Here is a 16,531-nt window from a genome sequence, read left to right on the forward strand (position 1 = left end):
GAACATTGCTAGCAGCTGCCTGTTTGAGGGAGGGGTGAATGAGTTGAGCTGCAGGAAGCTTGTTCAGCCATGTTAGTTTTCTCTGGTGTTCACAAACGATGAGAGAGAGGAGCCATGGCCTTGTCACTGAGCGGAGACGATGAGGAATATGATTCAGAGTCTGAGCAGGTCAGAGCTCCCACATTTCATTATGTCACCTCCGTTTGTATACGTGTGTGTTTTTGTCAAAACGTGCGGTGAGAGAGAAAGGTTTTTGCGAGTGGAAATGTGTTTTCTTCTGTAGCTTCAGGTTACCCGCTGTTCTCCTCAGTATCGAGTTGAAATGTGTCCTTTTATAACCTTTCTAAGGTTATACGGTTTAATACTCAGTTAATGTTATGTAAACATGGTTAAATACAGTCGGGCTGCTTATTGGGATTGATACCCTGTCTGTCCACACATACACACACAGCGTGTCCTCTCCTCCTTGGACAACATCTATCACGTTAGCCAAAACTGACCCATTTTGTACTGACCACCTCTTAATACAGAGTTTCATCCTCTTATGTTATACACGTGTGGACAACATCTTCAATCTATCTGAAAAGCCTTGCATGTACACGCTGTGATTTACACAATGTACTCTAATCCCACATGCCCGGTTAGGGAAAAAAATGCATACTTGTGATTGATTTCCTCACACTTCCTAAAGTTACCCCTCTCACTCTGTGCCTTTAAGAAGGCTTTATGCTCAATGTTGTCTAGCAGAGGCGGGGGGATGGGGTGAGGGAACAATGAAGGGGCTCTGCTACTTCTGTTGTGGTTCCCAAACTGGGGTCCAGTGACCCCTCAAACCCCTGGCTGGAATAAGGCATGGTTTGACTTAAACTGTTGTTGTTTTTTAGGCCACTTGTTTTGCACCAGGAGGAGGAAAATACAGCACTGGAGTTTTTTAAATCAGATATTACACTCTGTTTTCTGAGGTTCTTTAGGAAAAAGTTTTTATTTGTAGGCCTGTCATAACAACTACTTTTGTTGCAGGATATATTGCCCCAGATATGATTTCGATAAACAGAATTATTGCCATTTTAAGACTATCTTATGACAATTATATAATAACATAATAAAGCAAGTACACTCTTTCACATAGCATGAACTTGTATTTCTTATATATTTAGACATCCTATTGAGAGAATACATAATATCCTATATAAATGAAGCATGAATAATTCATACTACACAACTAAAACAATACATATAATGCACTCTGGCTCTGTTACAGAAACATGCACTTAAACAATATTAAACAGATGGCACATGGGGGAATAGAGAGCAACACTGAGGTCTTCTAATGAAAGGGGAAACCCTGGTGTTTATTCTGGCATCGTGTGCTTTCAAATATTGCTGACATTTTTAGGGTAAACAAAATCAAACTTAAAAACAACAGCCAATGATGAGGTCAGCAAAAGTAAATGAGAATATTTAATTGTATTGTACGATAATGTTATTATTGCGACATGCCTATTCATTTGTGGTAGGAAGTGTGTGTGTGTAATTTGGGCATGAATGCTTTCTAACAGTGATATTGCACAAGTCTCCATTAGACACTTGGCCTTCACAACGGAGCAGAAATATGAGAGGTGCTGACATAAGAGCCAGGTCCTGCTGCTTACACAATGTTTACACATACAGCACCCAATAACAGCTCTTCAGAGGCGGTGTTTTGGCCTCTTCGGACATGGTGTTGAAGACAGCCACACTCACTTTTTGTTTTGTTTTGAGGACAACCAATAGATGAGCCTTGTGACTGATTTCCTCTGAAATCCATGCTGAAGCTGAGTCACAAAACCACGCTCACACCAGAATACAAGCCATGTTTTTTCTTCCCACACCTCAGGAAGCAATCCCAAATTCCTGACATATTACTGCACAGAGTTACAGTAAAGACGAGGTCAGCTGATAGTTGCTTTGGCAGCCGTGCTCTGCAAAGTGCACAGATTTGTTTTTAGCTTTATGCTACATATTTACTTTAATTAGAGTAAAGTAGCAAGGTGGATGTGTGAGATCTCCAGAGAATTTTTTTACAATTATGAAATGATACATTTTTGCATCTCCTTTAACACTGTCATTTAAATGGCTTTGTTTAGAGGCTCACTTAAGAAATGATATTACAAAAAAGCCGTTGTGTCAGACAAGGTCAGGATTCAGGAACATAATATGGCAGCAGAACAACAAAAAAAACATTGTGTGATGTTGACAGTCGCCCTGCAGCTGCAGCCACTCCTCTGATGCTTCCCTCCCATATTTCCACAGGAGTCAGATACATTCATGGCAACATGCCAGGAGAGATCATTCAATCAAAACATACCATTTAAAAGAATCTCATGATAAGATTAAAAAAGAAATATAATTTAAAAGTCCTTCTGATGGAAAAATACAAAAGCATCCACGTCCAGGTGATTTATAGTAAGTTCGATACAGAGGAGCATTTAAAAGATGGAAAATTAGTGTCAGCGCATTTAATTATCCTCTGATTTATTTTCCTGCACCTTCTGCAGTATGCTCTGTTGCATTACTGTATTAACAAATGTCATTATTGTTTTACGTTTATAATAACTATATATGTATCTGTGGGTACATTTGAACTGTGTTCAGCTTTATTGTTCTTGTGATTAGCTGTATGTGTATTTCTGATTACATTGAAGGCAACAATGTATACATTACGTTTTATTTTGTAGACGCTTTTATCCAAACCACCAACAATACCTGCAACTGACCATGAGGTTGCAAAGTAACAGCAAGACTCTTGCATGTTCATTTACTTTAAAGGTGCCCTATTATGCTTTTTTGGAGTTTTCCTTTTGTTATAGTGTGTTGTTTAGGTTTTTGTGCATGTAAATGGTCTGCAGAGGCTAAAATCCCAAAGTTCCCTCCAGAGGGAGTCTCTCTCCCACGCTCCCCCCTAGCGCTCCAACACAAACCTTTAAAAGTGAATCATACAGAAATGAGAATGGTTTCTTTTTCTGCTTGTTGTTTCCTTATATGTGTGCACACTTAATTCTCTTGTCTCTACCTAATATCACTCGGAAAGCATTAGTGTAAATTGTCGTTAGACCGGTGTGTTTTATTTCCATCTTGTTTTACCTGTTTTACCTGATATCACTCTCGCATTAACAATAAATAATGGTGTGCTGAAATGCAGTGTTGGTAATAAGTGATTAAATCCTGCAGTAAAGCCTCCCGCTGAGAGCTTATTTTTATCATCTCTTGCAGTCGTCTTTTCAAACAGATTGCCCCCAGCAAGGCAAACGTGTTGCCTAGGTAACCTCTCTTGCTAGAACAAGACTCGCTGTAATGGTCTGCGATTTGTCTTATTTTCATAGTCCTGCCATGGCAACAGGGAAGAGTCTAAAAATAAAATGTGAGAAATGCACAAACGTGATATTATGAGCAGAGATCCGAAGCTGAGTGCAGAGCGGTTTAATCACCACGCTACCCTTTATTTCATTTCTTTCACTCCCATGAGTCACACTCAGCAGTATGCATGTTTGCAATTTACCAGAGAGGTCGGAGCTGTTGGAGAGGAGCACTTTGATTATATAAAAGGATGGTTAGGATCGTATAACCTGTGCAATCAATTCATTTAATGTAACCATCTCTCAAAGAAAGGGCTGAAACAATTTATTGAGTCAATTAACAGAAAAGTCCTCCTGCTTTTCAAATGTAAAGACTTTCCGCTAATCTCTTATTTATATCATTTTTAAATGTAAGACTACCTGAAAAACAAAAATGAATTTAATGTTGTTTCCCTGTACTCTGCAAAATTGTGATTGTGGCTGTTCTTCACATTTCTTTTGTGGCATTTTATAAACTAAACAATGAATTAATTGTCAAGAAAGTGATGTCCTTTGTATGATGTCTTGTACAAAAGCACAATAAAAAAATGTAACCAACAGAGCGGTAGGGAATGAAAGTCCTTTTTAAGTTCTACAGATATAATTTACGTCACCTTAATGCCGGCATATCTGCCTGATGTGAAGTTAACCTGTTTACTGTACTCTAACAATACTGTTATTATCAAAAATGGCAAGAACACTGAATTATATCTCAAACTAAAGCATGAATAAACAGTATATTGTATGAATGCAACATATCGGGATACACTTTGATATGTGTCCTGATGCTCAGCTTCAGCAGGTCACTACAGAGAAGCTGAATAATATCCAGCATCATTATCTTTTTTAAATGTTTTTCTTTTGCTTAAAGACTCGTGACATCTTTGTGTATCCTTCAGCTAACTTTCGTCTCTTCCTCTTCCAGCAGCGGGCAGCCAACCGGCCGAAGCCGAAGGTTGGGACGTCTGCGGCCATCAAGCTGCCGTCCAATCGCAGCTCGTCGGGAGCGAGACGCAGGAGGACGCGATGCCGGAAGTGCGAGGCGTGCGTCCGGACCGAGTGTGGAGAGTGTCACTTCTGCAAAGACATGAAGAAGTTCGGAGGGCCGGGGCGCATGAAGCAGTCCTGCATCATGAGGCAGTGCATTGCAGTAAGTGGGACACTTACAAGAGAGGGCTTTTACATTTCATTGGTAGTTTTAGAAAGCTTTAACAAATGTTTTCCACAAATACAAGTATTTTTACGTTTTACTTTGTAGAAGCTGTGACTCAGACAAATAGCAATGTGCTCTGTTTCTCTTCTAAAAAACAAAAGACCAAAAAGTCACGATAATATAATTTTGGTTTAATTAAATCGTAATTATTCCTGCAAAGAGTTGTCAGGTATCAGGTATTGCTAATAACTGTGAAATTATAAAATGTTAAGATTGATATCATGTTCATTAAACACATGTGATAATATCATACAAATAATTAATTTCCGTTTTTCTTTTTTCACTATTGTAGAGTTATGGTTACAGATTCTCTCCATTTCCCTACACTAATATTTTTAATATAATACTTTAACTGTCAAAAGACAAAGTTAAAGATACATTTGATTGATGTCATTATTATTAATTATTTTTTAAATGTCCTATAGATTTTGCAATAATATTGTTATGATGCATTCATTGGCCACATGAATCTAGTAGTGAGGATCTGACATCATGGTGGCCCTCTTCCTACATGTTCTTGATGTTTTCCTCTCTCTTCAAACAGCCGGTGCTGCCTCACACGGCGGTGTGTGTGGTGTGTAAAGAGGCCGGGAAAGAGGACACACTGGAGGAAGAGGAGGAAAAGTTCAACTTCATGCTGATGGAGTGCTCCATCTGCAACGAGATCGTCCATCCCAACTGCCTGAAGGTAAATGAAAGGAAAGCAGCGCTGGGAACTGTTGTTGAGCAACACCGCCTTAAGTCCAGTCATCACCGTGTGATTAATTTAAGTTGAAGTAGTGTGCCAGGAATGCCAGGTCATTGTAGAGTAATGTGTGTGACTCAGACGTATGGACTTTAGTCACTGAAGTGAATTGGAAGCGATGTTGTTTATGTAACACACTCATCATCATTATGGGGTTTACAAGCGGTGTGACATCATTGTGTTTGAGGATTTGACTCCCGCCACATGTTTAGGAACACAAGTGATCGGATTTGCAGAGTGTAGATTGTTACCTCGAATGGATGTTACAAGGTAGATCTTACTAGTAGAAGTGCTAACTGCAAACTGATATGAAGCAGCACACACCCTGCTTCTGGTTGTTAACGTCAGGCTAGCACAGGCTTGGTCAAACCAGTTTCTCAGACAAGCGCTGTCAAGTTGTTTAGCAGCAAGCATCAACTAAGGCATCATATGTTTTCCCTTTTTTTTGTATACGTAATAATAAAGAAGCGCTTATTTAAGTAGGAGTTTAAATATGTTTTTAAACCATTCTTGTCGTTTGTATATCATTAACTTTACTCTAGGTGTTACCTTGATTTTTCAAAGAAAACTTTTTTATATCAGTTTTTCTCCACAGTGAATCATTCTTAAAGAATTTTCTCCGTTTCTTTTTTTTATATTTAAGGTAAACTTAGTCATCACCATATCACAACACTTCTTTACAAATTCTGACACAACCCTTTCAAACAATACAAGTCTGATTCATGCAGTTGTCATGCACTTCCTACGTAATACATTCATTTTTGAAAAAACATTACAATTCAAAACACTCAGTGGTGTGAGTCTGAAACAGTGGCGTCTGTGCATGAGTGACTGTTGGGCAGAAGTATTTTGATAGTACATTTACTTCAGTTCCTCAATACTTTTCATTGTTTATTTATTCTGTAATCGCTGTGAAGGCATGTGAGAAAAACAACATTTTCTTTACTCAACCAGTGTAATCTGGAATCCCTAATCTGTATAAAATGTTCATTATGTTGGTAAACTTTTCCGTTGAATTCACTCCCCTTCTCTATTGAATACATGAAGAGTGTGCACGATATCTGAGGTTAAACTGTGCTGACCTGCCTGGCAGGCGCACGTCACAACCGTCACTTTCACTTCCCCTCTCTTGTTTGTGTTGTAAAAAACTGAGCGTTAAAGCTTGTTGTTCTTGTTGAGATCCGGTTCATTTCCTTGTTGGTGTTTCAGGTGAACGATGCCTCAGGAGTGGTGAACGATGAGCTACCCAACTGCTGGGAATGCCCCAAATGCAACCATGCTGGAAAAAGTGGAAAAGTGAGTATAAACATGTGTGAGTCAGCAGGTTCAGATGATATAACTGCTTACTAAGGTTGTGTTGGAAGTATTCTGACTCACCCATTGTAAAAGTTTTACTACCAAAGAGTTCTGTGATTTATTTCAGTATTGCTCATGGATAATAGAAGCTTTCTTTATTCAGTATTACTTTCAGTATTTCAGTTTGTGTGTGATGATCATCTTGCCACTTCCTGTTTATACTTTTCTAGTTTGTGAAAGTCTTTCACATGTGACTGTGTTTGTCACAGACGCAGGAAACCACTGACTCAGCCAGTGGTGGAAGAAGTACTCAGATCTTATACTTCAGTTAAAGTAATAACACCACAGATTTGTTAAAAGCTAAGTAAAAAAGTAGGTTAGAAAAACTTAACCTGGAACTCTGCAGTCAAGGTACTCGTTATGCACATATTTATTATATAGTATTGGATATTTAAGATATATGCCACTCTAATTTGACAGGTGGAGTTTCTTTTTGACTTTATATGCTGGGTAAATTAATATAATATAATACAGAATGTATTAGATGGTTACATTTCATATTAATTGTAAATGGAATAAAAAGTTGCATATTTGCCTCTTAGATGTAACACGGCAGAGCTATAAAGTAGCAAATAGTAAATTACTATCAAGTAAATAACCAGGTTTTTACTATGTTTCAGTCGAGTTTAAATGTAAAGGGGTCACTATTTGTTTCTGCCTGGTGGCTTTAAAGAGAGCATATTAATTGTATGTTCTTTACATTAATGAATTATAATAGTAATCATTTGAAATAAGTGATTTTAAATGATCCTATAGTTACCTAAACAGGTGCCATAGCATTGCAAACAATGTAGTAAGTGTTATGTTGCAGAAAATAGAAAAACTCAACTCAAGTACCCTAACCTCGAGATGGTACATATCAAATTTGAATAGATTTATTTATTTTTATTTCTACCTCTAGAAGTAACACTTTGATCGCAGGCACACTTCCACACACATTTGTAGTACAGTTGGTTTTCCAGCCCGTGATAGGCTAAAGGTATAAAGTTGTCTCGCAATTTTTGTCCCCCTTGGCATTGAAACAAAAAAGGGGTCCAGGGTTCAAGTACGCCTCCAACCTCCCGGGCTCTCTGCTGAGGGAGCAGAAGTCCCTGAAGGAGGAGGGGGACGCGTCCACAGCGGTGAAGAGGAGGCCGGACAGAGAGGAGACCCCCAGGTACCGACCGGAGGAGACTCTCCACCGACAGCCCCCCCTGCTCTCCCCCAGCAACCTGCCCCGCCCCCGGCCCGAGGACAAACTGAGGAAGAAGAGGAAGCTGTTTGATGACGATGAGGAAGAGGATCTCGGCGTGAGGAAGAAGGTTAGTATCTTTATTACCCTTTTTTTTCAGAAGTGAGTATTTGAGTATAGACTTTCTATTGCCAGATGCGTTTCTGTTTTTCTTCTGGTGTTTTACTCACGTTTGATGTGACAAAAACACGGTTAAACTGTGAATTATTTTCAATTTTTAACTTAATTATTATATCTTCCACTCACCCAGAGTTACAGGCTAACAACGCATGATTAAAATGGTTTCAGTTGAGTTTAAATTAAGAGTAATAACTTTATTTTCTGGCCTGGAAACTTTAAGGAGAGCATATTAACTATATATTAATAGATCATAAGAAATGTCCAAACCCCTGGAGAACACATGTCATAGCTTTCTGTCAATGGGGGGGGGGAAATGAGCAGGTTTCATATTTCTATTACTGTAGATTGATTTGATAAACACTTTTGACTACGGCAGAGTAATTTGTCATGAGGAAAATGCAGAATGTAACCCCTCCTGCTAAGGACAAAAGCCAGATGTTAATGGGTGTTAATTTTTGTCCAGGGGGAAAGGGGTGTGTGACTTGTTTGTGTGAGTCTCCTGCCCCAATGAAACCCAGCCCATATGTGCTCATAAGACACTAGACAACAAGCAGGATGGACACATGACTTTAATGATATACAGTTCCAAACATTCAAAGAAAGAAAACAAATGAGAACATGTCAGAACACTTTGCATCAGTTGCACTCTGAATGTCGTTGTACTTTTGGTATAATGACAATAAAAGGCTTTAACTTAAAGTGGACCTATCATGCTATATTTGAATAATATATTGTAGGGCCATACCTATATAAGGTATATTTATACGTTTTCTTTTTCAAAATACCAAACAGATCATGCATTTTAGCCATGCCTCATTTCGCTCTATTTTGCTCTCCTCCACCCTGTCTTTGCATGCGCTGCAGCTGACCACGCCCCCCTGCAAAGGAGGGGGCAGAGTTACGAGCGTCATGTTACCATGCTGTTACCATGCCCCCGCAACCTCTCATTCCCCTGATAGGTGGAGAGTTGGCCATATAGGTGGAGCTCCTCCGTCCTGACATGAGAGAAATGTTCAAATCTGTATCAGTCTGTATCAGATCCATTGCAGCCCCGTTTTTAGAGATTTGGGTATGGAGGAAAAGAGAGAGGGTTGTGTTTTCTGACACTTGGTGAGTTCCCTGGAACACTGGGGACACATATTCATGTATAAAAGACAAAAGTGCATTTTGCATGATAGGTCCCCTTTAACATAACATAAATGTCTTATGGTGATGGATATAGTGTTCTCCATCTTTCTCTTTTTGTAAAAGGCCAACTCAACATATTATCTTGGCTTTAGACCACTAAAATACATTTCAGGTTCCTCAACAGAAAGAAATTCTTGAGACAATGTACCTGGGGATATGCAACATAAAGTAAAACTCCTCCTCAACAACCCCAAGATCCCCAAAAACTGCCCTATCTGTAAAACTTATTTGTAAATATTGCAATTAATTCTCTTTTTCTATCCTATAGGAAAAGTCAGATGATCCTTATTATTCCAAACTCCTACATCATATAAAGACAGAAGAGGAGGACGAAGACCCCTATGAGGAGGAGGATGAAGAAGGCAGGGTGCCTCACTTCAGGGGAGGTGTAGAAAGGAGAGGGCGTTTTGTGGACCCTGAAGACGAAGCAGATGAGAGGGACTCCAGGAGTTCACTCTTAAACCCCTCCGTTAAAACTCCTTTTGGAGACAGTGACCAGTCGCTCTGCAGCTCCCCGCAGGCCGGCCCCAGCAGCGAGGGCGGCAGTGAGACCCAGGAAAAGGGTCCGCGTCGCAAAGCCCGCCGGAAGCGCCGTTTACCCAACAGAGAGCTGAGCCGGGAGCTGAGCAAAGCCCTGAACCAGGAGATCCAGAAGACGGAGGACTGCCTGGCCAACGAGAACCGGCAGCCCCTCAAGGTGGAGCCGCAGACGGAGAACGAGGAACCCAAGAGGCTGTTCCGCAACGAGCTGGGGGATCAGAGGCCCCACCTCAAGAACAAAGAGATGAACGGGACCCCCTGGGAGCTGCGCCACTTCTACCCCAGTCAGATCACCCCGCTGGGCTTCAACAGGAGCACCCCCACCAACCGGCCCGTGCCCCCACACTCCCCGCCCAAGTGTGTCCAGATGGAGCGGCACGTCATCCGGCCGCCCCCGATAAGCCCGCCCCCCGACAGACTGCCGCTGAAAGACGGGAAATCACACGTCATTCAGCGAGAGGTGTGGATGAAGATCTTCGGATACCTCACCCACCAGGAGCTGTGTGTCTGCATGAGGGTCTGCAAGACGTGGAACAGATGGTACGGGGACGAGACACATTTGTTTAACATGAGGGGCGATACTGCTTAGGAAAAATATCTCATCAGTTATAAGCTACGAACAATTTATATCTCAAACTTTTTTATATCCTCTCTAAAACAACACAGCTGTTGGATTTAACCTGTTGATGTTTATAATCGTTCCCTAAAGCATCACTCTTGCAAACTAATTCCCCAAATCTGAGGTTGTGTATTGTCATTTTGAATTCGTATTGATTTTTACAAATGTCTACTTTATCATATCATTTAGTTTGACTTCAACTTCACACAATTGCACAATTTAATTTGAAATGCAGTTTGCAGGTGGCAGCTTCTTTTCAATTTATTTATTATTGACAAACTAACTGAATGGGAAAATTGCCTTTCAAGTCAGTTTTAATTTAAAGTCAGTTTTCACACGTTCTTGCAGTAATGCATTGGGTTACCATTCTTAGCTCAAACATGTCTTTTGCTTTGGCGCTATTTCCCTGAAGATACAAAAAACACACCACATCTGCACATTTACAAAAGAGCAGACCGCCAAAGTAGGGTCTTAAAAAATATTTGTTCTCTATGTTAACAATAATGTAATTTACCACATACAACAAACCCTAAACACATTGAAAACATCCCCCAACTGTCAAAACACAAATATTGCTGCTCAGATTTTATACATCTTAATAACATGGTTACATATAAATATTCTTTCTGATGTCCAGGTGTTGTGATAAGAGACTCTGGACGATGATCGACCTGAACCGCTGCACCTCCATCACGCCTCTCATGCTGAGTGGGATTATCCGCCGGCAGCCGGGCTCCCTGGACCTCAGCTGGACCAACATCTCCAAGAAACAATTGGGCTGGCTTATAAACAGATTGCCAGGTAACTATGATAAAAACCTAGAAGACATTATTCAACTTCTGAAATCCTCCTCCTGCTGCCTTGATATTATTCCAACAGGATTTTTCAAAGATGTTTTTCATTGCATGGCCTCAGATCTACTTCATATAGTAAACAAGTCTCTTCACTCAGGTGTTTTTCCACAGGCCCTGAAAACTGTAGTCATTAAACCGCTCTTAAAAAAGAATAATCTAGATGCTTCAGTAATGAACAACTACAGGCCCATATCAAACCTGCCATTTCTAGGTAAAATCATTGAAAAAGTTGTTTTTCAACAGTTTAGTAATTACTTGCATTTAAATAACTGTTTGGATGTGTTCCAATCAGGCTTTCGACCAAACCACAGCACTGAGACTGCTCTTGTAAAGGTCTTCAATGACATCCACTTAAACACAGACAGTGGCAGAACTTCAGTGTTAGTGTTATTAGATCTCAGTGCTGCGTTTGACACTGTTGACCACAACATATTACTAGACCGACTGGAAAACTGGGTGGGACTTTCGGCAACAGTTCTAAATTGGTTTGAATCCTACTTAAAGGACAGAAACAACTTTGTTTCTATAGGTAAATACACATCTGAGTTGACAAATATGACATGTGGGGTACCTCAAGGCTCCATCTTGGGGCCTCTTCTCTTTAACATCTACATGCTACCACTTGCTCAGATAATGAAAAACAACAAAATAAGTTACCATAGCTATGCAGATGACACACAAATTTATGTAACCATTTCACCAGGAGACTATTCTCCAATTCAAACACTGAGTAAGTGCATTGAACAAATCAATGACTGGATGTGTCAGAACTTTCTCCAATTAAACAAAGATAAAACTGATGTAATGGTTTTTGGAGCCAAGGCAGAATGTATAAAAGTTAGCGCTGAGCTTCAGTCTGCAATGTTCAAAACAACAGATAAAGCCATACATCTAGGTGTAGTCATGGACTCTGACCTGAGTTTCAACATTCACATTAAAACAATTACTAAATCAGCCTACTATCACCTAAAGAGCATTTCTAGGATTAAAAGACTAATGTCACAGCAGGATTTGGAAAAACTTGTCCATGCTTTTATCTTCAGTAGACTGGACTACTGTAATGGTATCTTCACAGGTCTGACTAAAAAATCTATTAGAAAGCTGCAGCTAATTCAGAACGCCGCTGCTCGAGTCCTCACTAACACTAAGAAAGTGGATCACATCACTCCTGTTCTGAAGTCTTTACACTGGCTTCCTGTGTGTCAAATAATTGATTTCAAAATATTGCTGCTGGTTTATAAAGCTTTGAATGGTTTAGGCCCAGAATACATGTCTGACCTACTGCTAAATGATGAACCATCCAGAACTCTCAGGTCTTCAGGGACGGGTCAGCTTTCTGTCCCCAGAGTCAGAACTAAACATGGAGAAGCAGCGGTCAGTTATTATGCTCCAAATATCTGGAACAAACTCCCAGAAACCTGCCGGTCCGCTGCAACTCTGACTACTTTTAAATCCAGGCTGAAGACTTTTCTTTTTGCTGCTGTTTTTAATTGAACTATTCATATCTTAAACTGCACTGTAACTTTTATCCATGTATTTTTTCTTTTAATGTTTATTTTTATTATCTTTGCTTTTTAATGACTGTTTTTAAATGCCATTTTCTTAATGTCTTTCATTTTTTGTAAAGCACTTTGAATTGCCTTGTGTTGAAAGGTGCTATATAAATGAACTTGCCTTGCCTTATGAGTGATTCTTGAACTGCAGACAAGGAAACTTTCCCTGTTTAGTTTCTTCTGTCCAGCATCAGTATTTTAAAGTGCTGCTGTGTGTTTTCAGGTCTTCGGGTGTTAAAGTTGTCGGGGTGTTCCTGGGCGGCGGTTTCTGCGCTCTGCACCTCCAGCTGCCCTCTGCTGCGCACCCTGGACGTCCAGTGGGTAGAGGGGCTCAAAGACGCTCAGATGAGGGACCTCCTCTCTCCCCCCACAGACAACAGACCAGGTAACCATTAGGTCAATGGAATCAAGCACAGCCATCATGCTAAAGTTTAGTTACTACTGTATGACCACCCTTCATGATTAAATCACTACATTTAAAAGTCTAACATTTCAACGTTAAAATGAGAAATTATTAACCTGTTATTGTTTGTGTAGTTACATTATCCCAAATGTTTCCAAAAATGTTTAAACCTAAAGAAATCTGTAAAAATGAATCCACTTTACACACACGCGTCAGCATAAGGGTTGTCTGCGGAAGCAGTCATAACATTTAGTTTTTAATACATTTTTAGGCCACATTTTTATGATGCAAATTTAAAATCGGGATCGTTTTAAATTATATATTTAACCTTTATGAAGATTTACAATTACTTTTAAAGGGTTTTAATCACATGGTCCATAAGTATAATATTACACATGTTTCCTGTATGATTGCTCATTTTTTACGAGTTTTCTTGAAATATAGGTATAATATTTTTGTCCTCAGACCTAAGTTAGATTTAAATCTTAGGAATAAAAATCAGCTTTAAAGTACGAACATAATGTGACTGACTTCTCATTTATAGCTTTTAGACATCGTACAGATCCTTATTTACTGTTGTGCACCTGTTGACAAAATACATGAACTAATCTGTGATGTTCTTTATGTGACTTTGATCACAGGTCAGCTGGATAACCGCTGCAAGCTGCGGAACGTAGAGGACCTGCGCCTGGCGGGGCTGGACATCACCGACGCGTCTCTACGCCTCATCAGCCGGCAGATGCCCTCTCTCTCCATGCTGGACCTGAGCTACTGCAACCACATCAACGACCAGTCGGTCAACCTGCTGACCGCCGCCGGGACCACCACCAGGGACTCCCTCACAGACATCAACCTGTCAGGTGAGAGATATTATAAATAGATCGGGTAGTGTGGGTTACATCCTCAATAATCTATGAAATCTGCAGAGCTGAATTAACTGATATAAACAGAAATTAAGGATTTGCCAATTTACAATCCAAAATCATCAGAATATATAGTCAATTAGGTGTGATTAGCAGAGAACAAAAATATCGGGAGTTTCCTATTTTAAGTGTTAATTTTGTAGACAGAAACTATGTTGAAATATGTTTGTTAATGGCCTTTTATTACATAATTACAACTAGACAAAAAGAAGGATTTAATCTCATGTATTATAGATTTCATCTATATACTGTAAATCAAACTCTGCTTACTTGTTCCAGTTTCAGTAGAGGCCCTGACAGGATCATGTAAGAGTTAGTAATGGCAACAGATCAAAGTTTTACAATGACGTTTTGGCACCAGCCAGAAATAAATGTTTCCCCCCAATGTGACGTAAGATGTTTTACATCTAACCTTAGTAGACCTTAGCAGTTTTCTCATTTTGCCAGCAGGTATAACAATATGTTAATTTCACTACAGGAGAAACGTAATGTTCTCTGCAACTGGGTGAAAAATTATATATAGTGTATATCGCTTACAGCAATCCCCCAAAACTAGTTGGAAAATATAATCAATAATCCAATATCAAGCACCCCTACATGCACTTAATATATCCAAAAATTGTAGAAGCTATTTGATATCCAGTCAAGTTTCACCAAACATCCTTTATAAATATCAAGCTTGTGACTGATATTGTTCTCGGTTTCCCTTTCAGTTTGTAACCGGGTCACAGACCATTCCCTGAACTTTTTCAAGCGCTGTGGCAGCATCTGTCAGATCGACCTGCGCTTCTGCAAGCAGGTGACGAGGACGGCCTGCGAGCGCTTCATCGCAGAAATGTCAGTGAGCGTGCCGTTCAGACTGAAAGAGGACAAACTGCTGCAGAAGGCCAGCTAGTTCTTCCTAACAACCAATAAAAGACTTTGCACTTAATGGAACAATATTTTTCTTTGTAAACTGCTCCTGTGATAAGTCTCTGAATCGATGTAAAGAAACTGAAACGAGACGGATTCCGGAAACACATTCACTGGACAGAAAAAAGGATGCATGCATTTGTGTTGCTATTATACTTTTTTTTTTAAAGATGTGCTTATTTGTTTGGTTTTTTATTTTTATTCTTTAAATATTTGAGAACACAGTATTTTTATACAAGCTTCACTTCACAGAGTTTACTTAACATGTCTCAGGAGCTGAGAATCACAGAGACTGCATGGCATGTGAACAGAGAAAATGTCCCCTTCCTCACTTTGCCTTCATACGACCATATCTTCTACGTGCCAACATCTGTATCTGACATTAATGGAACTTCAGTATCAGACAAAAAAAGATGACCTGTACAGAAATAAATATCTGATTAAATTATCATTACTTTTTCTCAAATATTTAGAATGTATTTCAAAATGACAAACATATTTCCTTTCACACCCTCATGTCTTCACTTACCTTAATACTTTTATAAATTGTTGAGTGTTGTGTTTGACATTTCAACATTAATTTATTGATTTTGTTTTTTTATTACAGTTTATATTTATTCATTTATTCAATAAGTTGACATTGATGCCTCAGAACCGGATCAAATAATGCTAGCTAATAACTTATCGGGTTAGTTTGAGCCTGTTGGTGGAGTTTAACACACAGTCAGTGGCAGGAAGTTGACATTAATACAATGTGAAATGACTTTACCTGAATTACCTGCCACTGACTGTATGACACAGTCAGCCTCACACATCTGGTCACAGGCTTAAAGTATTGTGCAAATAACTCATTTGCATAATGTTTAAATAATAGCTCCATACAGTAGGTGTCGTGTGTATTTTGGGGTGTTGTGCTGTAATCAATCACCTGAGGTGAATGTGATCATGTTTATATTTGTAAATCCAAAAACTATGCTAATATGCATTAAAATAATTTCATTTGTATCATCACCGAGTCTTTCTTGAGTCCATTTCTTTCAATATATCTGCAATGAATACTCGCGCTTTCCCATAAAGCTTCAATGACATTAAAAGGATCTTTCCTTCTTGAGGAAATGTAAAGTCATATCTTTAAATGGGTTTTTCAGCGCTGGAGCTAAATTAAGAAAGGTCTTTGGCCTTCTGTTTTTTTAATGCAGGACCGATTAACTTCTAGATGTTAAAACAACATTAATTCTGCACAGAAATAAAGCTCAATATCAAGACAGTGAATACAAGTGGAAATCGTCTTTTTTGGAAAGTTTTTGATTATGTATTTTTAATTAATATGATTACTTTAGAACTAATTATGTGATTACATGTTTGCAAAATATCCTTCGGTTCTTGCGATTTTCTATCGGTTTTCTTTTAGTATACAGAGTACCACATTTCAACCTGATCCAGTAGGTGAGGCTGAGTGAGGCTCAGAATACATCTCTCTGAAAATGCATAACCAAAAGG

The 16,531-nt window shown here is 39.3% G+C and overlaps 1 protein-coding gene across 3 annotated transcripts; it reads left to right on the top strand.

Moving 5' to 3' along the window:
- On the top strand, positions 1-16,042 carry kdm2ba (lysine (K)-specific demethylase 2Ba). Of its 3 annotated transcripts, none has more exons than XM_034117736.1 (10): positions 1-168; positions 4,300-4,524; positions 5,132-5,275; positions 6,542-6,628; positions 7,693-7,989; positions 9,496-10,307; positions 11,024-11,187; positions 13,017-13,178; positions 13,838-14,056; positions 14,833-16,042. In XM_034117736.1, the coding sequence occupies exons 1-10, from the start codon at positions 115-117 to the stop codon at positions 15,012-15,014; spliced, it is 2,346 nt and encodes a 781-aa protein (XP_033973627.1). In that variant the 5' UTR covers positions 1-114; the 3' UTR covers positions 15,015-16,042. The 3 variants fall into 3 exon arrangements, with proteins under 3 accessions (XP_033973627.1, XP_033973629.1, XP_033973628.1); XM_034117738.1 differs by having other exon boundaries at positions 7,702-7,989; XM_034117737.1 differs by having other exon boundaries at positions 29-168; positions 4,303-4,524.
- Positions 16,043-16,531: the final 489 nt, after the last annotated feature.

The sequence above is a fragment of the Trematomus bernacchii genome, unplaced genomic scaffold (genome assembly GCF_902827165.1).
Source record: "Trematomus bernacchii unplaced genomic scaffold, fTreBer1.1, whole genome shotgun sequence".
NCBI lineage: Eukaryota > Metazoa > Chordata > Actinopteri > Perciformes > Nototheniidae > Trematomus > Trematomus bernacchii.

Coding starts and splice junctions, on each gene's coding strand:
- kdm2ba (XM_034117736.1), top strand. CDS start 115: ATGGCCTTGTCACTGAGCGGAGACGATGAGGAATATGATTCAGAGTCT. Junction 6,629..7,692: donor ATGCTGGAAAAAGTGGAAAA/GTGAGTATAAAC, acceptor TCGCAATTTTTG/TCCCCCTTGGCATTGAAACA. Junction 11,188..13,016: donor GCTTATAAACAGATTGCCAG/GTAACTATGATA, acceptor GTGTGTTTTCAG/GTCTTCGGGTGTTAAAGTTG.